Source organism: Benincasa hispida, chromosome 3 (assembly GCF_027475165.1).
Source record: "Benincasa hispida cultivar pf3 chromosome 3, pf3_genome.v1.1, whole genome shotgun sequence".
Taxonomy (NCBI): domain Eukaryota; kingdom Viridiplantae; phylum Streptophyta; class Magnoliopsida; order Cucurbitales; family Cucurbitaceae; genus Benincasa; species Benincasa hispida.
Window position 1 is genome coordinate 59,565,836 of NC_143480.1, and position 19,077 is coordinate 59,584,912.

The 19,077-nt window shown below is 37.1% G+C and overlaps 1 protein-coding gene across 1 annotated transcript; it reads right to left on the reverse strand.

Annotated features, from left to right (window-relative positions):
• Positions 1–18,247: 18,247 nt before the first annotated feature.
• Positions 18,248–18,868, reverse strand: LOC120073627 (uncharacterized). Its single transcript, XM_090311996.1, has 2 exons — positions 18,511–18,868; positions 18,248–18,402 (listed from the first exon to the last, which is right to left on the reverse strand). The coding sequence occupies exons 1-2, from the start codon at positions 18,866–18,868 to the stop codon at positions 18,248–18,250; spliced, it is 513 nt and encodes a 170-aa protein (XP_090168122.1).
• Positions 18,869–19,077: the final 209 nt, after the last annotated feature.

Below are 19,077 nucleotides of genomic sequence, written 5' to 3' on the forward strand. Positions count from 1 at the left end.
GAAAAGTTCAGCTGTTGGTCTTTAGTAGAGTGCCTAGCAGTTAACGAATGGTGGATCCCGTGACTAAAGAGTTTAGTCAGATATTCATGTACTGTTGGAGCTTCGAGCTACAGGTCCATGAGGTCCCCTTAGTAGCTCAATGGATTCAGTTGAGGATTAGTTTGGTGTTGATTTGAAATGTTCAAATTGACAAGAGATATTTTGATTATATATGATATAATCGGTATGATGTATGAGATATATCTAGTGGAGGATTGATGTAAATGAGATTTACATTAAGTACCATGGAATGGAAAAAGAACTATGGTTTATATGTTTCATCAGATGAAATATTAAAACTATAGGTTATAAATATAGTATGATAAGTATGTTATCATTTATATTTATAATAATATTAATTATTGGATAATTAATTCTTTTTCTTGATTCTTTTTCTTTAATAACCAAGTGAGTGTGTGATTATTGAATTCATGGTAATTGATAAATTGTAGAAATATAAGTTATTTATACTGCCTTATTCAGATATTGCGGCCAAAAGAGAGAAAATATGCGTTGATTGTATGAAAATTAGCTCAGAAATACAATAATTATAAATTATCACAAAGATACCCACTAACATCATCAAGATGGTAGAAGAGGATATTTCTACTCTGTTTTGCAGGAAACCAAGTCACCAGTTACGATCAAGGCTCAACAAGAAACTGAATAACGCATCTCTATCACATTGCGCCCATTAAATCAATACTGAAGAAATGATCAACACAATGACAGTGCAATGAGAAGTCAATCCAGAGTTGAACTTCAACTGCATGCGGTAATAAAAACAACACCGCATGCGGACACACGAATGAAAGATGCAAATAAGCATCGCAGAGGTGGAGGATTGCAACACGTGTACAACTAATCGTTGTGCAGATTTGACTGTCTGATTGCATAACAAAAGGAATATTTATTCCTCCATCTTCGGAATTTCCATAACAACATAGTGGGGACCACAAGTCAGAGAGTCAAAGCTTTTCACCTATAAATACCCCCATAGAATTTAGAGAAGATATACTTGATACGGGGTAATTGATACGAGGCTATCGAGAGAGAGTTCATCTAAGTACTGATCGGAAGAAATCCGGGAAGAGAAGAGACAAGGCCGAGAGGTGAGCCTCAATGCAATTCTGCCAAATCCCCGCCAAAAAGCTCTATACTTAGATTCCATCCACCGGTTGAGCAAGCCTGAGAGGGAAGCTCATCCATCCCTTCACTCCATCGACACCGGCAAGCAATTTTCCATTCTAGATTTGTACCAAGACATTGGCACTTATTTGTATTTGTTTCTAACTCTATTTCATCAATTGTATTCCATTATCTTAATCTCTTCATTCAGAACCATGTATCAGATGCTAAATAGTATTATTGAATGTCTTGATCATTTTCATTTCCACTTCTTTGTCTATTTCCTTTCCTCCATAAATTATTTTCTCCATGATGTTTTCTTAATCCCTTGGTGATTAATATGAATTAAACAAGTAACTTAATCTGTGCTAAAGAAATAAAGATGTTTAGCTAAAGCATGCTAGATGGCATCTTCACCTATGAGAGCAGAAGTGAAGATGCCATTCAAATCTGTCGAGAGAAGGTTAGAAGAATGCATTAACTAGAGCAAGAAGTACTTTCAGAGATGGAAGCAACCTTGCGTTCATTACGTTTGTCCCTGTTTCACCACAGAGATGTGGGAACGCGGCCGATCACCGAGAGGTTTACATCAAGGTAAAAGCGGAACCGTATTTATGCCTTTGATGTAATTAAAGAACTTGCGATGTTTGTACTAATTATCTTTTCTCTTTCTGTTTCACACAAAAGACTTGCCATTGCAAAACACGATCTTTGTATATTCTTCACAGTCAGCCTCAACCTCGGTATCTTGTATTATGAAACCTGTATCTTGTATCATCATAGCTTAGGTTTATTTTATCGCACTTTACCTTTACTGCAATTTACCTTATTATCGTATTTTAGCGCTTACCTTTACTTTATCGCATTTTCAATTACCTGTACACACAATCTTTTTATAAATTTAAAAACCCCTGGTTGTGTATATCACAAACATAATGCAATAACCTCAAACAGTCCCTGTGTTCGACCTCGAATCACACCGAGAAACTTGCGGTGGAATATACTTGGTTCCAACGCAAGGAAACTTGTGACAAAGCATAGTATACTACTAGATTCTCATAAATAACGCATATCTAGAAGTAGTATCGCATACAAGTAATAAAGTCATCATTCATTCAACCTTGCGTGCATCATTGTATGACTTAAAATTTGCATTACAAGTTTATGGACTTGTAGTTTATAGATTCACATTTTTCGTCACCAGTAACCGTGAGTTTAAAAGGAAAGTGGTTTTCCTATTTGAAAAGAAGTTTTTTTCACAAAAGTTTGATAAAATTTTTTGATTTTTCTCTCTCGCGCAAAAGAAAATCACGTTGTCATCAAGTAAATACGGATTTACTAAATGACGGTTGGGCGAGCTAAACGATCGTGCAGTATTTACTAAATGATCGTATAGTTTTTCTAGACGATCGCTTGCCCTAAGTAAAGGATCGTGTAGAGTCTGTAGGCGACAGTCCGAGCTAAGCGATGAGCTAAACGATCGCATAGTTTTTGTTATATGATCGTTTAACTTTAGCTAAACGATTGGGCATCGACCTATATGATAGGTCTCCGCCATCTCCCATTTGCCCAGTCGTGTACGCGATCGGTGTTTCCTCCTTCGTCTGCTTCATTCCAAGTATGAATAGAGCCCACCCTCTGGATTCTCACATCGAGAATACCAAGGTAGCCTTATTGGTTGTGTCATACTGAACTCAACACCATCGAGGTTTTCTGGATGCCGTTCGTTGTGCTGTGGAGGTCGTTTGTGTTGCGGAAGAGTTTATAATCGAGGCGATCGCTGAGGACGAGCGCGGCGTTCGTGCTGCTATGTTGCAATCATGTAGATTGAGTGTTTGTGGTCGCCGTTGTTCGAGCAATCGTGCACAAAGAAACATTGAGACGCATCTGCCATTGTTCTACAGTTTTCCTTTGTGCATTTCGCCGTTGTTCGAGCAATCGTGCACAAAGAAACATTGAGATGCATCTGCCATTGTTCTACAGTTTTCCTTTGTGCATTTGTAGTTATTAATTCTGTAATTTCTGTATGAATTGTATAACTACTAGTTTGAAGTCGACTGTAAATGTTTTGTTCATTTATGATTGTCATTTAGAATAATTTTGTTTTCGCTGCTCATGGAAATCTCGAATTCGATCTTATTCAATTGGTATCAGATCTAGGTTCTCTGATATTCCAAATTACAGATCTAAATTGAACGCATTTTTAAGTCGCAGTGAGTTTTTGCATTTGTTGTTAACCATTTTCTGCATTTGTGGTTGCATTGATGAAATTTTTGAGTTTAAATTGCCTCTTTTTGTTAAAGCTTTCGGTATTACAAAGTGTTAATTGTAAGGGCCTCTGTGTTTTTGGGCGAAACTAACATGACAATTGAATCTGTAATTCAAAAGGTTGTAGTTTGTTAAGTCGTTTGTGATGAAGCTTCGGCGCATGGCGATGCAGTTCTTAACAAAAAAGAAGACCAAGCATTGGTTGGATCATGTAGCCTCAGGTAAATGATCGTTAGTATTTAACTAAGTGATCGCATAGATTTTTCTAGACGATCGTGTAGTATTTTCTAATCGATCGTTTAGCTACTACTAAGCGATGAGGTAAATGTTTACAATATCGCGTAGCGTTGGTTGCCCGATCGCGTAGGCGCTGGAGGTAGACGATCGTAGAGGGAGCATGTGATGCTCGTCATTTAGTAGAAGGCGAGTGCTAGATGATTGTGTAGTTAGCAAGCTTCATCGCTTAGTTACTATCTATGCGATCGTACGTATGCATACGAAGGCGCTAGCTAAGCAATCGCTTAGGCGATGGTGCTTCATGGCATTGTAGTCACTTAGATGATCATGGAAAGAAGGCATTGTGCGAAGCATGCTAAGCGATCGTGTACTTCAGTCTTCATCGCTTAGTAAAGGTACACGATCGTGTAGTAATAGCTTATCGATCATTTGGATTTTTCTAGATGATCGTATAGTAAATGCTAAACGATCGTTTAGCTCTGGGAGCGTTGGTAAGCAATAGAATGAAGGGTTTGTTTTATCGTGTAGACGATCGGGTGGTGCTTAGTATATGATGGTTCGAGAAGCAATGCTTTGCTGAGTGGTTCAAGACCCAGTTTGCCTGTTTGAACTGGAGACTTATTGTCTTTGTAATAGTTGGCTTTATTTTTGTGTTTTAAGGCAATTTTACCCGGTTCATCAACTTTAGTTGTTTATACATTTGATGTATGGTACTTATATCCCAAAGTGTTTGTCATATAGTTAAAACCCACCTTAGGTTGTGCAATTACTCACGCATCATGTATTATAAATGTAAACCCACCTTAGGTTGTGCAATTACTCATGCATCATGTATTATAAATGTTATATATTGCATGAAGAAATTACTTGAACGCATACACATGCATCATGAAATATAAGAGCTATATTTTGCATGCATTGAGAATTATCATGCATCATCCTTTTATTATAAATGTTATAGTCTAAGGGTGAATGGAAGCATGTTTTGCTTGTTTCGTTGCTGTTTTTGTATAAGCGTTATATAAAAGAAGTAAACAATGCATTGAGCATGACACTCAGGCGGTCATCCCTCAATTATGGTTATACTTTGTATACTTTGTAGCCACCACCTTTGCGGTCATCCCTTTATTATGGTTATACTTTGTATCTGCAACATCCATGCGTCGAGTGTATGCGATCGTGTATGCGATGCCTCTACGATGGCGAGATTCACCACATGCGATCGATTCTTGTGTTCGCTACAAAAATAGACAATTGGACGAAAAGTAATGCATAATAGTGGGTTAGCCGAGATTTTATATGTCGATCGACATAAGCTCGTTTTCTCATGAATTCTTAGTCCAATCACGACATATTCTTCTCAACAACTCTCATAATTTTAAATAAAAGGCCTATAATAACATCCATTTCTACCCGTCATCACACCCCCAAACTTAGAATCATGCTTTTCCTCAAGCATGCCTTATACTCAAGAAATTCATAATTCACCCACTTGCTTTACTTTTCGATGACCAACCTCTCAGAATATAATCTACTCATACCTCTAACCATGGCAGCAATGCTCTCCTCAACTTTGGCTACTTCTTCAAAGAAATCTTTTCTAGGCTTAAGTCAGGCAAGCCTCTGCTAAAAAACTTTTTACTTATGCCTCGCAAGTTTGCATTTAGCTTTTAGCAATGCGTCCATTTAAAACAATTCAAATCCTTGCGATTTATTATTAGAATGCGGCATTGAACCTTGTTACGCTCTTCGTTTTAGCTTGCCCCCACGGGTGTCATGTGGATAGCCAACCTTGGTTGCGTGCCATATTCAACTCGACTCTTGCCTTGGCTTAATTTGAGCTTGTGCCAGATAGAGGAGTTGCGGTTATGCATTGATCTTGGCCACTTTCGTTTTGGCTTACCTGCACAGGTGTCATCCAAAGTATCCAACTACGTGTAAGTGCCTTTCATAACTTAACTCTTATCAACTTGAGTTTCCCCTTTGTGCTGACAGTGGAGTTTTCATTCCCGAACATTTTTTATTTATATATTTTATTTTATTATTTATTTTTTTAATAGCATCGCAATGTAATGAACGCATTTTCTGGGACCACTGCCATCCCCAAACTTATAGATCAGCAATGCTCTTACCGAAAAGCTAATGATAAACTCATCAGGAATGCAGTAACACATGTTTGAGTAGAGGTTTACACACATAAAACTTAGACTGTCAAACCTTGAAGAAGCTATTAAAAGTGAGGTGGGCTTTGTAATGTCTAGTTAGTGGATGTAGTGAAGTATACGTAGCATCATAGATGCAATGCAAAGGTAGGCAAGCGGGCAAAAGAAAATTTCAAAAGGACAATGCGTACAAGATAACAAGAAAAGAACCTTCGAGTAGAATAAAACATGCGACCATGCTTTAGAATTCATATGGTCAAAGACATGCATGTGATGGAGAGGATTCTTTCATTGTAACTGCGCATTGAGGAGAATTATTGTCGCACCTACAAAGAGCGAACACACCATATCCAAGAAAGCAGCTGCATATCGAAAATAACAATAAAAATAAACTAAACTAGAAAAGCAGGGTAAAGATAGAATAGAAGACGTCCCTGGAGAAATTGGAGTGAGGCCACCGCAAGGAGTCTTCCATGCAGAAGATTAATCTTAACTGCTTAGGTCAAAAGGCTCATGTTGACCATTGGAACTTTCGACAATTGTTGGGCGCATGTTGGTTATCACACACTTATAACTGCTGTCAGCTCATGCGATTGATTGCCTTTCTATCTTGGGGTCAATCTGGCTTTCGGCGCATTGCCTACACTTCAAATATTGTTTGCAACTTGGTCGCACAAGCTACAATACTCCCTAGGTAAAAAGGTTGCCTGCAAAAACACCAAACTCAACAAACTATTAGCTGTCCAGTCCCCGGCAATGGCGCCAAAAACTTGATGCGTTCATTGTTCGTTTTCCATGCGTCGTTGGTCATGCATTGGACGAAGAGATATGCAATATGTGTTTGATGACCATGCGTTCCTGCCACAAGTTTTCTTGCTCTCTCGCCAAGTATAACAAGATCGCAAGTTTCTCGGGTGATCCGAGGTCGAACTCAGGGACTTACAGCTAAATGTTACAAAGTAAAGTGTTTGCGGCAAAGAAAAAAAGAATATTGAAGGTTATGGGCTATGCGCTACTCCTACTCCTAACTAACAGATTAAGTAGTGGAAGTATGACTATGAGAGGTAGAGACATGGCAATGGTTAACACGTAATAAGATGCATGGGAAAATAGATAAAATGGTGGGGATGATTTCACTACATCACTAAGCTTGATCACAAAGGTGACCCCACGATTATGCTACACACACTTGACAAAGATGTATGCGATGTATATGCGATACTGTCGAGAGGCCTTATGTCTAAGTCTCTATTCTTGCTCACGTGCTCCCATACATAAATAAGATGACTGCACACCACCATATCCTATCTATAGGGTGCATACGCTGTGTAATAGTAAACAGAGCTTATCTCTAAGCCTCTATTCTTGCCTATGCAATCTAATCTGACTCTCTCAAACCTAGATTTGGTCTTTAGACTAATCTCTCAAGTTGCCTAAATGATGAATGATGCGCTCATAAGACAAGGTAATCACATAAACATGGTTAACATAAGATTATTCCTTTCTCTAGGAACACTGCTTATTTTGCTTAATGCGTTCCATCACTTACCCTCCCAGGCAGTTAGTTACCATTGATCAGCTCATAGACAAGTGTTGCTACAGCATCACACTAAGCAAATAGGATTTTCTCACAACATTCGTGCAATGCACACCTCTCGGTGGTTTGCTACTTGCTTCATATGTCTATGCCGCATGATTAAGTATGCGATACTCTAGCAATCTTACTTAGTCTTATGATAAGAAAGTGAAAATGAAATCGAAGGAAATAGAGAAATTCATTGATCACAAAATGTATTGATCTCTTAAGGCACAATGTAATTCAATACAGAGATAGAAGAGATAAGGAGGGCCGGGTGGGCAATGTCTTGCGTCCATCAGATGTGTGTCAAGGATGCCAGTGGTGCCATGGATGGGTGGTGGAGTAGTCTCTATTGAGATCTACCTCCGACGGAGCTCCAGTCGTCACTCGGAATGGTTAGAGGAATGAAGAACTCTCAAGACTATTTTCTCACGCTTTCGTCTGGATCACAAAGATCTGCCCGAAGGAGAAACTCGGATCCTTTAAAGTTGTGCTCTAAGGCTTTTATTTATAGAGCTTGATCGCCGACATCATTAATGGTCTTTCTCTGAAATTCTGCAGCTAACGGCATGATGGACCTGCTCTGAATCTCTACTGCTAACAGGGTGGTAGGTGAAATGTCAACATCACCTTTTGATACTCCCAAGGTATACGTTCATGCTTGGTTTCCGAAGTATCATCGCATTCCACCACCTTTACGGTCATCTGATGGCGGAAATTTGGAAGTCAATTTTACTCGACAATGAAAATCCCTTGGACGCGGTATGCGATGCATGTTCCTAAGATATACGTTGGTAGTCATGCGTCGATGGTAATGCGTTGGAATGATAATTCGTTAACGAATGTATGCGATGACCATGCGTCCTGTCACAAGTTTTCTTGCATTCAAGCCAAGTAACACAAGTTTCTCGGGTAATCCGAGGTCAACACAGGGACTTGTAGCTATATGCTTGTGGTGATGTGCATGCGGCGGTTTAAATAAAAGAATGGAAGGGAAGTTGCTACGTTAATCCTACTCCTACTCCTATCTAACAGACAACGCAATAAGAATATGCATGAAAGGTAGAGATACGACAACACTTGACACGAAATAAATGTATGGGAAAATAGATAATATGCGGAGATGATTTCATTGCAATACTTAAGAGTGATCGCAAGGGCAACCTTATTCAACGCAAGTCATGCAATCATGCTACATACACATGAACCTAACTCTAGGACGTACGCAGTGTATCCGCGATATTGTCGAGAAGCCTATGCCTACCTAGACCTCCATGACCAGCTCACTAGCTCTCGCCGCATGAGCATGGCTGCTGCATAACCCCTTATCCTACTTCCTGAACGCATGCAAATCCACTCTGTAAGGTGCAAACACTGTGTGAAGCAAACAAAGCTTATCTCTAAGGTCCCCATTCTTGCCTATGCGTTCCAATCCGCTCTCCCAAGTCTTAGATTTGTGTTTTAGACTACTCTCTCAAGTATGACTAAATGATGAATGAAGTGCTCATAGGACAAGGTAACCACATGAACTTTGCTGACCTAAGATTGTTACTATCCCTAGTGAACAATGCATACCTTGCTTAATGAAACCAACCACTTACCCTCCTGGGCAATTGATTGTTGCTGACTTTACTCATAGACATGCAATGCGTTAGCCTATAGACAGGTGTTGCAGCAGCTTCACACTAAGCAAATAAGATTACTCACATACTCGCACAACGTACACCTCTCGGTGGGTTGCTACATGCTTCATATCCCTAATCCACATGACTATGTATGCAATACCCAAGCAATCCCACTAAGTGTTGCAATGAAAGTAAAGATGCTAAGCAAAAAAAGATGGAGATGGAGTCGGAGGAACAGAGAAATGCATTGAAAAAAAATTGTATTAATTCCTTAATTCCAAGATGTCATACATACAATATAAGAAATAAAGGAAAAGGAAATGACCGGCTGGAAGCAAAGATTTGCGCACAAGCACATCAGAGCCGAATCAAGTGATGAAGAAGCATGGCTAATAATAACGAGGCTCCCACAGGGAATCAAAGGGAAAATGGGCCAGCGTTGCTGCTGATTGCAACTTTCCAATGAGAGACTATGCGGCGACGGATTTCTACAACTTCTCACCAGGAATCTCAAGACCGACGGTTGAGGAGAATGTAAGCTTTGAAATTAGACCAATTATGTTGCAGATGATTCAGAATATGGGTCAATTCGGAGGATTACAAGGAGAAGGCCCACATGCGAATTTGACGAATTTTATAGACATGTGCAGCCCATTCTCCATGCCTGGTTTGACTCAAGAAAGAATCTTGAGGTGCATTGTAACAATTACAAAACTTCAAGGATGGTTTGCAGATTTTTCTAAATCACAAACGTTTTATGATGAATATGTATCACTTCTGATTAGAGGATGTTGTTCGATTTTATGTTCTAAAACTCGTGCTTTGTAAACAATCAACTCATTATGTAAATCGATAAAGTTATTATTGAATATATGAATTAGTCATTTCGTTCTAGAAATAAATCCAATAAAATAAAAGATCCATAACTATTATATGAGTACTTAAACTTTATGTGGAGACATAAAAGTAGATCGGGTTCGAGTAAATAGATAAAATTATCTATAGTATATGAATAAAGTTGGGTGCCTTATTCTGGTAACACTATCAGATGCGGCCCACTCTGTAGTTATTACAAAAAGTTGTAAAGTGCTACAAATGAAGTGATTCTGATTCGTTCAGTTGTGACATTAGAAGTGGGGGAGTCCTATGCAATGAGTTTGCCTAGGATTAGACGAAGAAATAAGTCACTCTTACTTTATAACGTTGTTTACCATTTAAGACTGACTATTTCATAATTAGAACCTACGTAATTTGACCTTAATCCTGAGCTAACTATGAACTCCTGTTTATTCAGGATTATTCTTAGATTCGTATGGGTGAGGGTTGACTCAATAGCGCTGGCTCAATGAGTCCCCCATTTTAGGGGTAAGACTGGGTAGATAGCTAAGGACATTGGGTGCAAGACTGAATTCACTCCTACCTGATTCTAGGGATAGTAGAGAGGATGTTCCCTTATGTGTTGATTTCGGGTCTTGAACAAGGGGTTTCGCCCTCTCATTGGCCCGAGAAGGACTCAGTTTGATGATTGGATCACAAACCAATTGGTCATTAGAGAATCAGTGGGACTTAAGGAACAAGAGGTAATCTTGGGGGTAAAATAGCCTTTTGACCCACCCATTATTACGAACAACTTGTGAATGATTAACTTACTAATTATGATTATATCAAGTGGGCACAATGTATCTAAAGTGATGGCAGTGAAACTACTGGGTTTTAATGGAGTGATCTGGCAGTTAATGAACGACGGTTAATTCGGTTAAAGAGTTTAGCTAATTAAACTCGGATCGTTGGAGCCGATGATCTGTAGATCCACGAGGTCCCCCTACTAGCTCGTAAATGGATTAGCATTAGAGTAGGTGATAAGTTAATTTGAAACGTTCAAATTAGAATTAAGGGAATTAGTAATTATATATGATATAACTACACGTTTAATTTTTTAGTTAAACGTAAGTGGAGAATCGATTAATATATAAATATGATTTAAAAATTAATTTAATGAATAGGGATATATGGTGGAATTGGTGACAAATGAATTTAATATTTGATATTAAATTAATAGAATTAATTAAATTATTAATTAATTATTAATTGTTAATTTTATTACAAAATTTAATTATTGAATTAATTTTTATAAAATTAATAACATTTCAATTTTAATTATAGAAATAAATTTGGAAAAAGATTTTGATTTTTCAAATCAATTTCATAATAAAAAAGTGAAATTGAAAATTAGGGAAATTCCCAATGTGGGATTTTTCCACTTTCAAGCAAGAAGGTTCTACCTTCTTACACATAATTTCACCACCAAATTCAAGGAATTGCTAATATCACTGGAGGTGATTAGTTTTTCATGAGAGTCATGTAATAAAACAACTCTTAATTGAGTGGAAAAGATGATGCAATTGTTGAATTACTGAGTTTTTGAAGGTTGAAAAAGTTGTTTTTCAACAAGCTGAAAAACAAGAAAATCGCTCCACCAATTCCCTAAGTTCAAACTTGTTTTTAGTCTCACGACTCAATTTAAGGCTTCTAGAGAATAGTAAGGAAGTTCTAGTGGTGGTCCACGGCAAGAATTGAAGAAGATTACAGTTGAATTTCGAGTTTAAAGAGGATCTTCAAAGGTATGTTATGAAATCCTCTTGATATCCCATGGACATGCATAATTTTGATGTCAAAATTAAAGAATTAGAATGTTTAATAATCATGTTTTCTTCCGCTGCATATTTCTATATTCCAACAGATGCAACTTAACAAGTTGAGTTTTTGACAAATTTAGAATGAAAAGGTAGTTTGGTAACACAACACCAATATGACAATTGTATTTTCCATGTTTAGACCATCCTCTCTCTCTACCATCTTATTTAAGTTCCTCCCCACGACACCGTAACACATCCCTTATTTATCCAAAATCTAAAAAACTGCCAGTTTTTCATTTCTGTTCAATGACATTTCAACATGATACGTTATTCTTCACATTCTTCTTCCTCCTTGCCATGTCTTCTCCATCCACGCTCATGGAAACTTCTAGAATCATGCTCGATTCAGTACAAGCTCCAGTAAATTTGGAAGCTATAGTTCCTACTTTTAGAGAATCTATTGTTGAGGTACCTGAGTCATCAATATCCCTTCCTCCAAGCTCTCATGAGTTTACTACATTTAATCCCAATGGAATGGGTGCAAAGGCACCAACCATTGCCTCAATGATCCTTACTTGCATGCCCAAGGGGCCAGTCCCATGGTCTGCTCCAAATCCAAAACACAATGCTGTTTTGCCATCAAGTATATGCGCAACCATAACATGAAAAATAACACATTGTTAATTAATACAATAATCTATAATTGTTTTTTCGATACTTGTATCAGCCCCATTTATTAAAAGTTTTTAAGTACAAGTCTTTTTCTTTTGGTATAAAAAACCCAATACTTGTACCAATTAATTGTTTTGTATTATATGTTTATGCAAAGAAAAAGATGGTTGAAATAAAGGTAGATTCAGTATAATTAATTAAAATTAAAGGACCAAATAGTACATAAAAATAGTTATAAACAATGAACAACAAAAATTAGTATCAATGTAAAATTAAAATACCAAATGTTATACTTTAAGTATATTATTTTAAAAGAAATACTTCATATTTGGTATATTAACAAATTGATATAGAACAAAAAAAAAACATTATTGATATGCTTTTCTTCATCTCTAAATCTAGTTTATCAATCAATCAATATGTAACTTAATTTCCATCGAAATCATTTCAAAATTTCGAAAATAAAACGAATTAATGGATATACTTTACATTTGACATATTAGTTGACATAGCTAATGTAATTTAGATATACCACTATCAAGATTATATTAAATTTTTTCAATACATAAAAAAACTAAAGTCAAAACCTAAATCAGACAATTGAAATCTAGACTATCATCAACACACTTAAATTTTTCCTACTCGACGATTAACACGCGATTACATATCACATATCATATATGTCAATCTATAGCCTAGCAATGAATAAGAAGTTAAAATGTATTCAATAACCATGAGAACTCAACAAGTAAATAAGAAAATATAAGTTTCCCTAACCAAATCAAAATTAATTTTGAAGAATTAAAAGCAGTTTTAGAGTGATCTTGAAAATAGTACATGTGATTTCGATTATCTAACATGCAATAAATGATGTGAAGGGTTATTGTATTATATATTTTAAGAAACGCCTTCAACCATTAGGATTAGAGGTTATTATACTAATCTCTCTTAATATCCATGTTTTTAGAAGTAATATTATTTTAATAACTAATGAAAAATTGAATGGGTGGATAAATTTTGACATCAATTGTTGGGAAAGTCATAAACTCCCAGTTCGTAAATATTGTTAACATATTCTATTTATCAATAAAAGTATTATTGAATATTTTTTCAATAAATTGTTATTGATTTTTGCTTCTATTATAAAAATCTAATAAACAAATTCATGGCTAAAATATGAATATTTTACTTTATATGGCGACATAAAAGAGGTTCAGTTTCAGTATATAGCCAAAATGGTCTATAAGTATATGGATGAGATTGAGTACCTCATCCTAGTGACACTATTGGATGCGGCCTATTTTGTATATTGATACAAATGATGTGATCCTAAAATCATCATGTGAAGACATATGAGTGGCGGAATCCATATACTTATAGACCATTTTGGCTATTTCAAATTCAATGACCTTAGGTGACTCGATCTTAATCTTGAGCTAACTATGAACTCCTGTTTATTCGGAATTATCCTTTGATCTGCATAGGTGAGAGTAGTCCATCAGCACTGCTCAATAAGTCTTCCATTTTGGGAATATGATCAGATAGATAGTTGGGGACATAGTTCTTCAAGATGGAATTCATTCCTACCCGACATAGGGTTAACAGATAGGTTGTTCTCTTAAGCATTGATTCCTGGTATTGAACAGTGGGGCCCCGCTCTCTCATGATCGAGAGGGACATGGTTTATAAGTTGGACTATAAATCATATTGTTGAATAGAGGATCAATGGGAGCTTAAGGAGCAAGATGTATTTATAGGGCTAAAATTATAATTTTGATATAGCTAAAAATATGAACAACCTATGAAGGATTGACTTACAGATTATGATTAAAATTGAAAGAAATGTATCTATAGTGAGGAGAGTGCAACTATCAAGCTATAGTGGTGTGTTTCGATAGTTAACAAATATTGACTAATTTGGTCTAAAAGAATTCAACTAATTAATCTCAGATCGTTGGAGCTCATGATTTGTAGGTCTATAAGGTCCCTCTACTAACTCGTAAAATTATATCTTAGATAAATGAGTTGAGCAGATTTGAAATATTCAAATTCGAAATTAGGTTTTTGAATTTGAAGTGTTCAAATTCAATTAGGGTTTTAATTAATTGTATTTGATGCAATTAAAACGTTCAATTTCGTGAAATTTGAACAAAATTGGATAGTTTAAAACATTTATCTATTGATTTAAATATTAAAATTACATGAACAAGATTCATGTCTAAGTAGATGATTGATTAATTTAATATTCGATATTAAATTATAATTTAATTAGTTAATTAAATTAGTTTAATTAATTATTTAGATAAATAAAACATTAATTCATTTATTAAAATTCAAATTTAGATTTGAAATTACGATATATATATATATATAATTTTACTGAAAATTAAATGAAAATTAAAAAAAATTGAAAAATTCGAAAAAGGAAAATTCCACTCAAAGTGCTTCATTTGGAATGGCTTGGAGTGGAATTTTCCAAGTTTTTCGTTCATTTGGAGTGGTTTCACCCAAATCAACCACATTTCCCACTTGCACGTGCTGATTAAAGTGTCAATAAGCAGCTAAGTAAGTGTTTGCATGAATAGAGTCGATAAATAAACTGAATTTCAGCTTTGATGAATTCATATTGTTGGAAAACCTCCAACCCTCTATCCATCTATCAAACCCTCTCCAACCCTTCAAAAAATTAGCTCTAATTCTAAGTTCTACTTCTTAAATCCAAGTTAGAGTATAGTAGAGAAGCTCATTGTGGTGGTCCATTGAAGTTTTAGAGTTGAATTTCATGGAGAGAAGTAAGCATCAAAGGTAATTATATTCTTGAAACCTACTTTAGCGCAAAACTATTTTGCATGCTTTTAAAACTCAAATTAAATGTAATTAGAGTGCTTATTGATTTTGATTTCTTTTGTTGCATATTAGTTTACTCTATCAATTGGTATCAATGTATGATTTAAGCACTCAATTAACGTTAATTTGAGTTTTGTGGGTGAAATTCTATAATTGCATGTTTGGTTGATTCAAATGGTGAAAATTCAATTTTGGCATTAGAGTTCTCTTTAACTATAAAGTTTAATTTCTAATCGGCTCTTGTTTGATGAGCTTAAATGTATGCTCTAAAGTCTGTAATTTTATTAGAGTCAATAGAGTCCAAATCAGGCCGTAATTAAAGAGAACAGCAAGCAAGGTCGAGCTGTAGATCTCAAAATTCAAGTTTTTGCCCGATAGCGTCGAGACACTGTTTATCAAGCGTTGCAACGCTGTTCATCATTTTCTAGAAGCATTGCAACACTGGGATGCAACATCGTGATGCTATTCATCCCAGTCCAGAAAGATGCACTGACAGAGCCTGAAAGCCTACATCGTAATTAAGCCTCGAGTATGCTCAAAAGAAAATTTATAATATCACCAAACTATTCCTAGTACTGCTAAAACGTAACAATAGTGGCAAGTTCGAGTCGATCCACAAAGAAGCACGATTGGTTTCGTTGAGTTAATTTTTAAATTAGAGCGATAAATGGGGATTTAGGTGTGGAAGAGATAATATGTGCGAAACTAAATAAAAATGTAAATGTAATCTTGGATAGGAGTCTATCTAATTTCTAGAGCAAGAGAGAGTTCCTATGTAATTTCTTTCACCAGGCACCAATTATTTACATTGAATCTGTCAATCTTTCAACCTATTAGAAAATCTAATAGCCCAATTAGCCAAATTCGATATTAAACCAAATCAGCCCTAATTCAATTTGCAACTCTTCCGTCTTAGCGACATCCAAGTTAAAATTGAAAAGCATTAAGAAAGGGTTCAATTGTTCAGACATACAACAAGTCGGAAAGCCATATCTTGTAGCATTATTTATTTGGAAAGATTATACTAGGCTATACATGAGTTTGGCCAGAAAAAGTCTAGACCCTAAACATGCGATCTTAATATGTGCAACTAAACACAAATTAATTTCAGTCAATGATGCATAGGCTAGAATGATTTTGCAAACAAGAATTTCAACAAATTAATTTCTCAGCAGAATTTATCAAAACTCCATTAAGATTGAAGCAAATTGTCACACCACGCCCCAGACCAACTTCTTATGTCTAGGAAAAGCTGCGACTGCAGTAGTTATCAACCCTTTTGATGACACTTACTACCAAATGTTTTAGTCAAAATTTTTAGTCACTCACCTCGATCGCTTAGGAACTTTTCACTCTAGTAGTTCCTTTCCTACCTCGGGCTCTGTTTTTCACCCCTAGAATCAAGATTAAAATTTCAGCTCAGATTACTCATACTTCTAGACCTTATTTTGAAATACTTCCTTCTGAAAACTATTCTAAAATGTTTCAGAAAGCTTACCGTAAAATATGAGCTTAGAACTCCTCGTGGTTTGACCGGAATCTCAAAATCTTCAAGACTAGCCCAAGATTATCCGACAGCCTGAGCCTTCTATCTTCTTCTCAGTTTCCAGCCTGATTCCTTCTAGATTTTCCTCCAACAGCCCTATCCTGAAAACTAGATTTCCAGAGCTTTCAGGTGACTTTAGAATCACTCTAAATGCACGAGTAAATTGGGAGAATTCCTCGTCCCAATTTGATGTTGCTTTGTAGACTTCACTGTCCAATGCATCCTCTTTGAAATTCTATGATCAACGCATGGATTTTGCTCTCAACTCTCCCACTCTTTTTACTGTATTTTGAATTGTGATCTCAAAATGAAGTCTTCTAGCCCTATGTATAGTCGTCCAAACCTTCTCCAAAGTCGACACCACCTACTTAGCTGCATGTCCAAGTGTTTCCTCCTCACACCAACAACGCAATTCTTTGATCAACGCAATCTAAGTGTCCTTCTCCTATGTAGCCAACGCATGAGCTTCCAATCTGATGCAACCACCTCAAATTCTTAAGGCGTAAGGCTTCCTCCCAAAAAGACACATGGTTTGATGATGTTTTTTAGGTGATCTCAACCTTTATATGCGTCCAACTCTTGAATGTTCAACGCATAGTCCATACTCAATGCTAGCCTATAATCAACGCATAGCAAGCCAATCACTACCATCGCAATCCAACTTAGCCATCGCAAGAGCTAGCCATCACCAATGCATAGGGTGGCCGCTCATCCTCGATGCATGACTCACTAGGTGGCATGGGCACATGGTGTTTGGCTTAGGCGTTGGCCGATCGACGCATGGGCGTGCTGTATAGGCTGACCGCTCGACACATGGGCATGCTGCATAGGCTGGCCATTGCTCGTTTGTTCGGTTGCATGGACATGCTCGGTGTATTAATGCTCGGCAAGGTGCTTTAACGCATGGGCATGGTCGTTCGATAGGGCACTCACTGAATAGGCATGGCCACTCGGTCAGGGTGCTCGCTGCACAGGCATGGCCACTCGACGCATGGCAGGGGCGCTCGACTGGCCGCTCGACGCTTTGGGCAAGGGCGCTTGGTTGGCCGCTCGATGCATGGGCTGCATTCCAATGCATGCCTTGCCTACCTTTGTGCCTTCCAATGCGTCACCTCCATCTTTCCTCCTTCAGTCGCATGCCATCACCAACAACCCTTCCAACGCATCAATACAACCTTCCAACGCGTCACCTCCATCTTTCCTCCTTCAGCCGCATGCCATCAACAACAACCCTTCCAACGCATCAATACACCCTTCCAACACATCAACACACAATTTTTATACTTAGCCAACTTTCCAAATTTTCCCCAAAAGTCAAACTTCCAAATTTCCTCTTTTCTTCTAATTTTCCACCATTTTCTCTACCATTACACACTAGTTTCCACATTAACCTACTCACCACACTAATCTCAGTAGGGAACATACTCAAGTAGAGAAATTAGGATTCGGGGTTCACATTTACCTCCCTCTTATGAAAATTTCATCCTCAAAATTTTGCTACAATTCCGTCAATTAAACAACTGTGGATACTTGTTTCGGATTTGCTCTTCGGCTTCCCCCATTGCTTCTTCAGTGCTATGGTTTCGCCATAGTACCTTTACCAATGGGATTTTCTTATTCCTTAAGACCTGTTCCTTTCTGCCAAGGATCTCCACTGGTTCCTCTTCATAAGACAAATTTTCCCTCAACTATACTGGTTGCTCAGGAAACACATGGGTAGGATCTGGCACATACTTTCTAAGCATTGCCACATGAAACACATCATGAATACGAGATAATTCTGGATGTAATTCCAATCGATATGCCATTGGGCCAACTCTTTCTAATATCTCGTAAGGTTCAATATATCTGGGGCTTAATTTCCCTTTCCTACCAAACCTGAGTATTTCTTTCCACGGAGATAACTTTAGAAATATTTTATCACCAACTTCAAACTCCAATTCTCTTCTCCGCTTATCGGCATAAATCTTTTGCCTATCTCGAGCCGTCTTAAGATTATCTCTTATAATCTTAACGTTATCTGATGTCTGTTGCACAAGTTCTGGACCTAGTAATTTCCTTCCACCAACTTCATTCCAGCATATCGGAGTCCTACATGGTCTTCCGTATAGTGCCTCATACGGTGCCATCCCAATACTCGAATGGTAACTGTTGTTATACGCGAATTCGATTAACAACAGATGCATATCCCAACTGCCTTTTAATTGCAATATACACGCTTTCAGCATGTCCTCTAATGTCTGGATTGTTCACTCCGACTGACCATCCGTCTATTGATGAAAAGCAGTACTAAAATATAACTTGGTTCCCATAGCTTTTTGCAAACTAGGCCAAAACT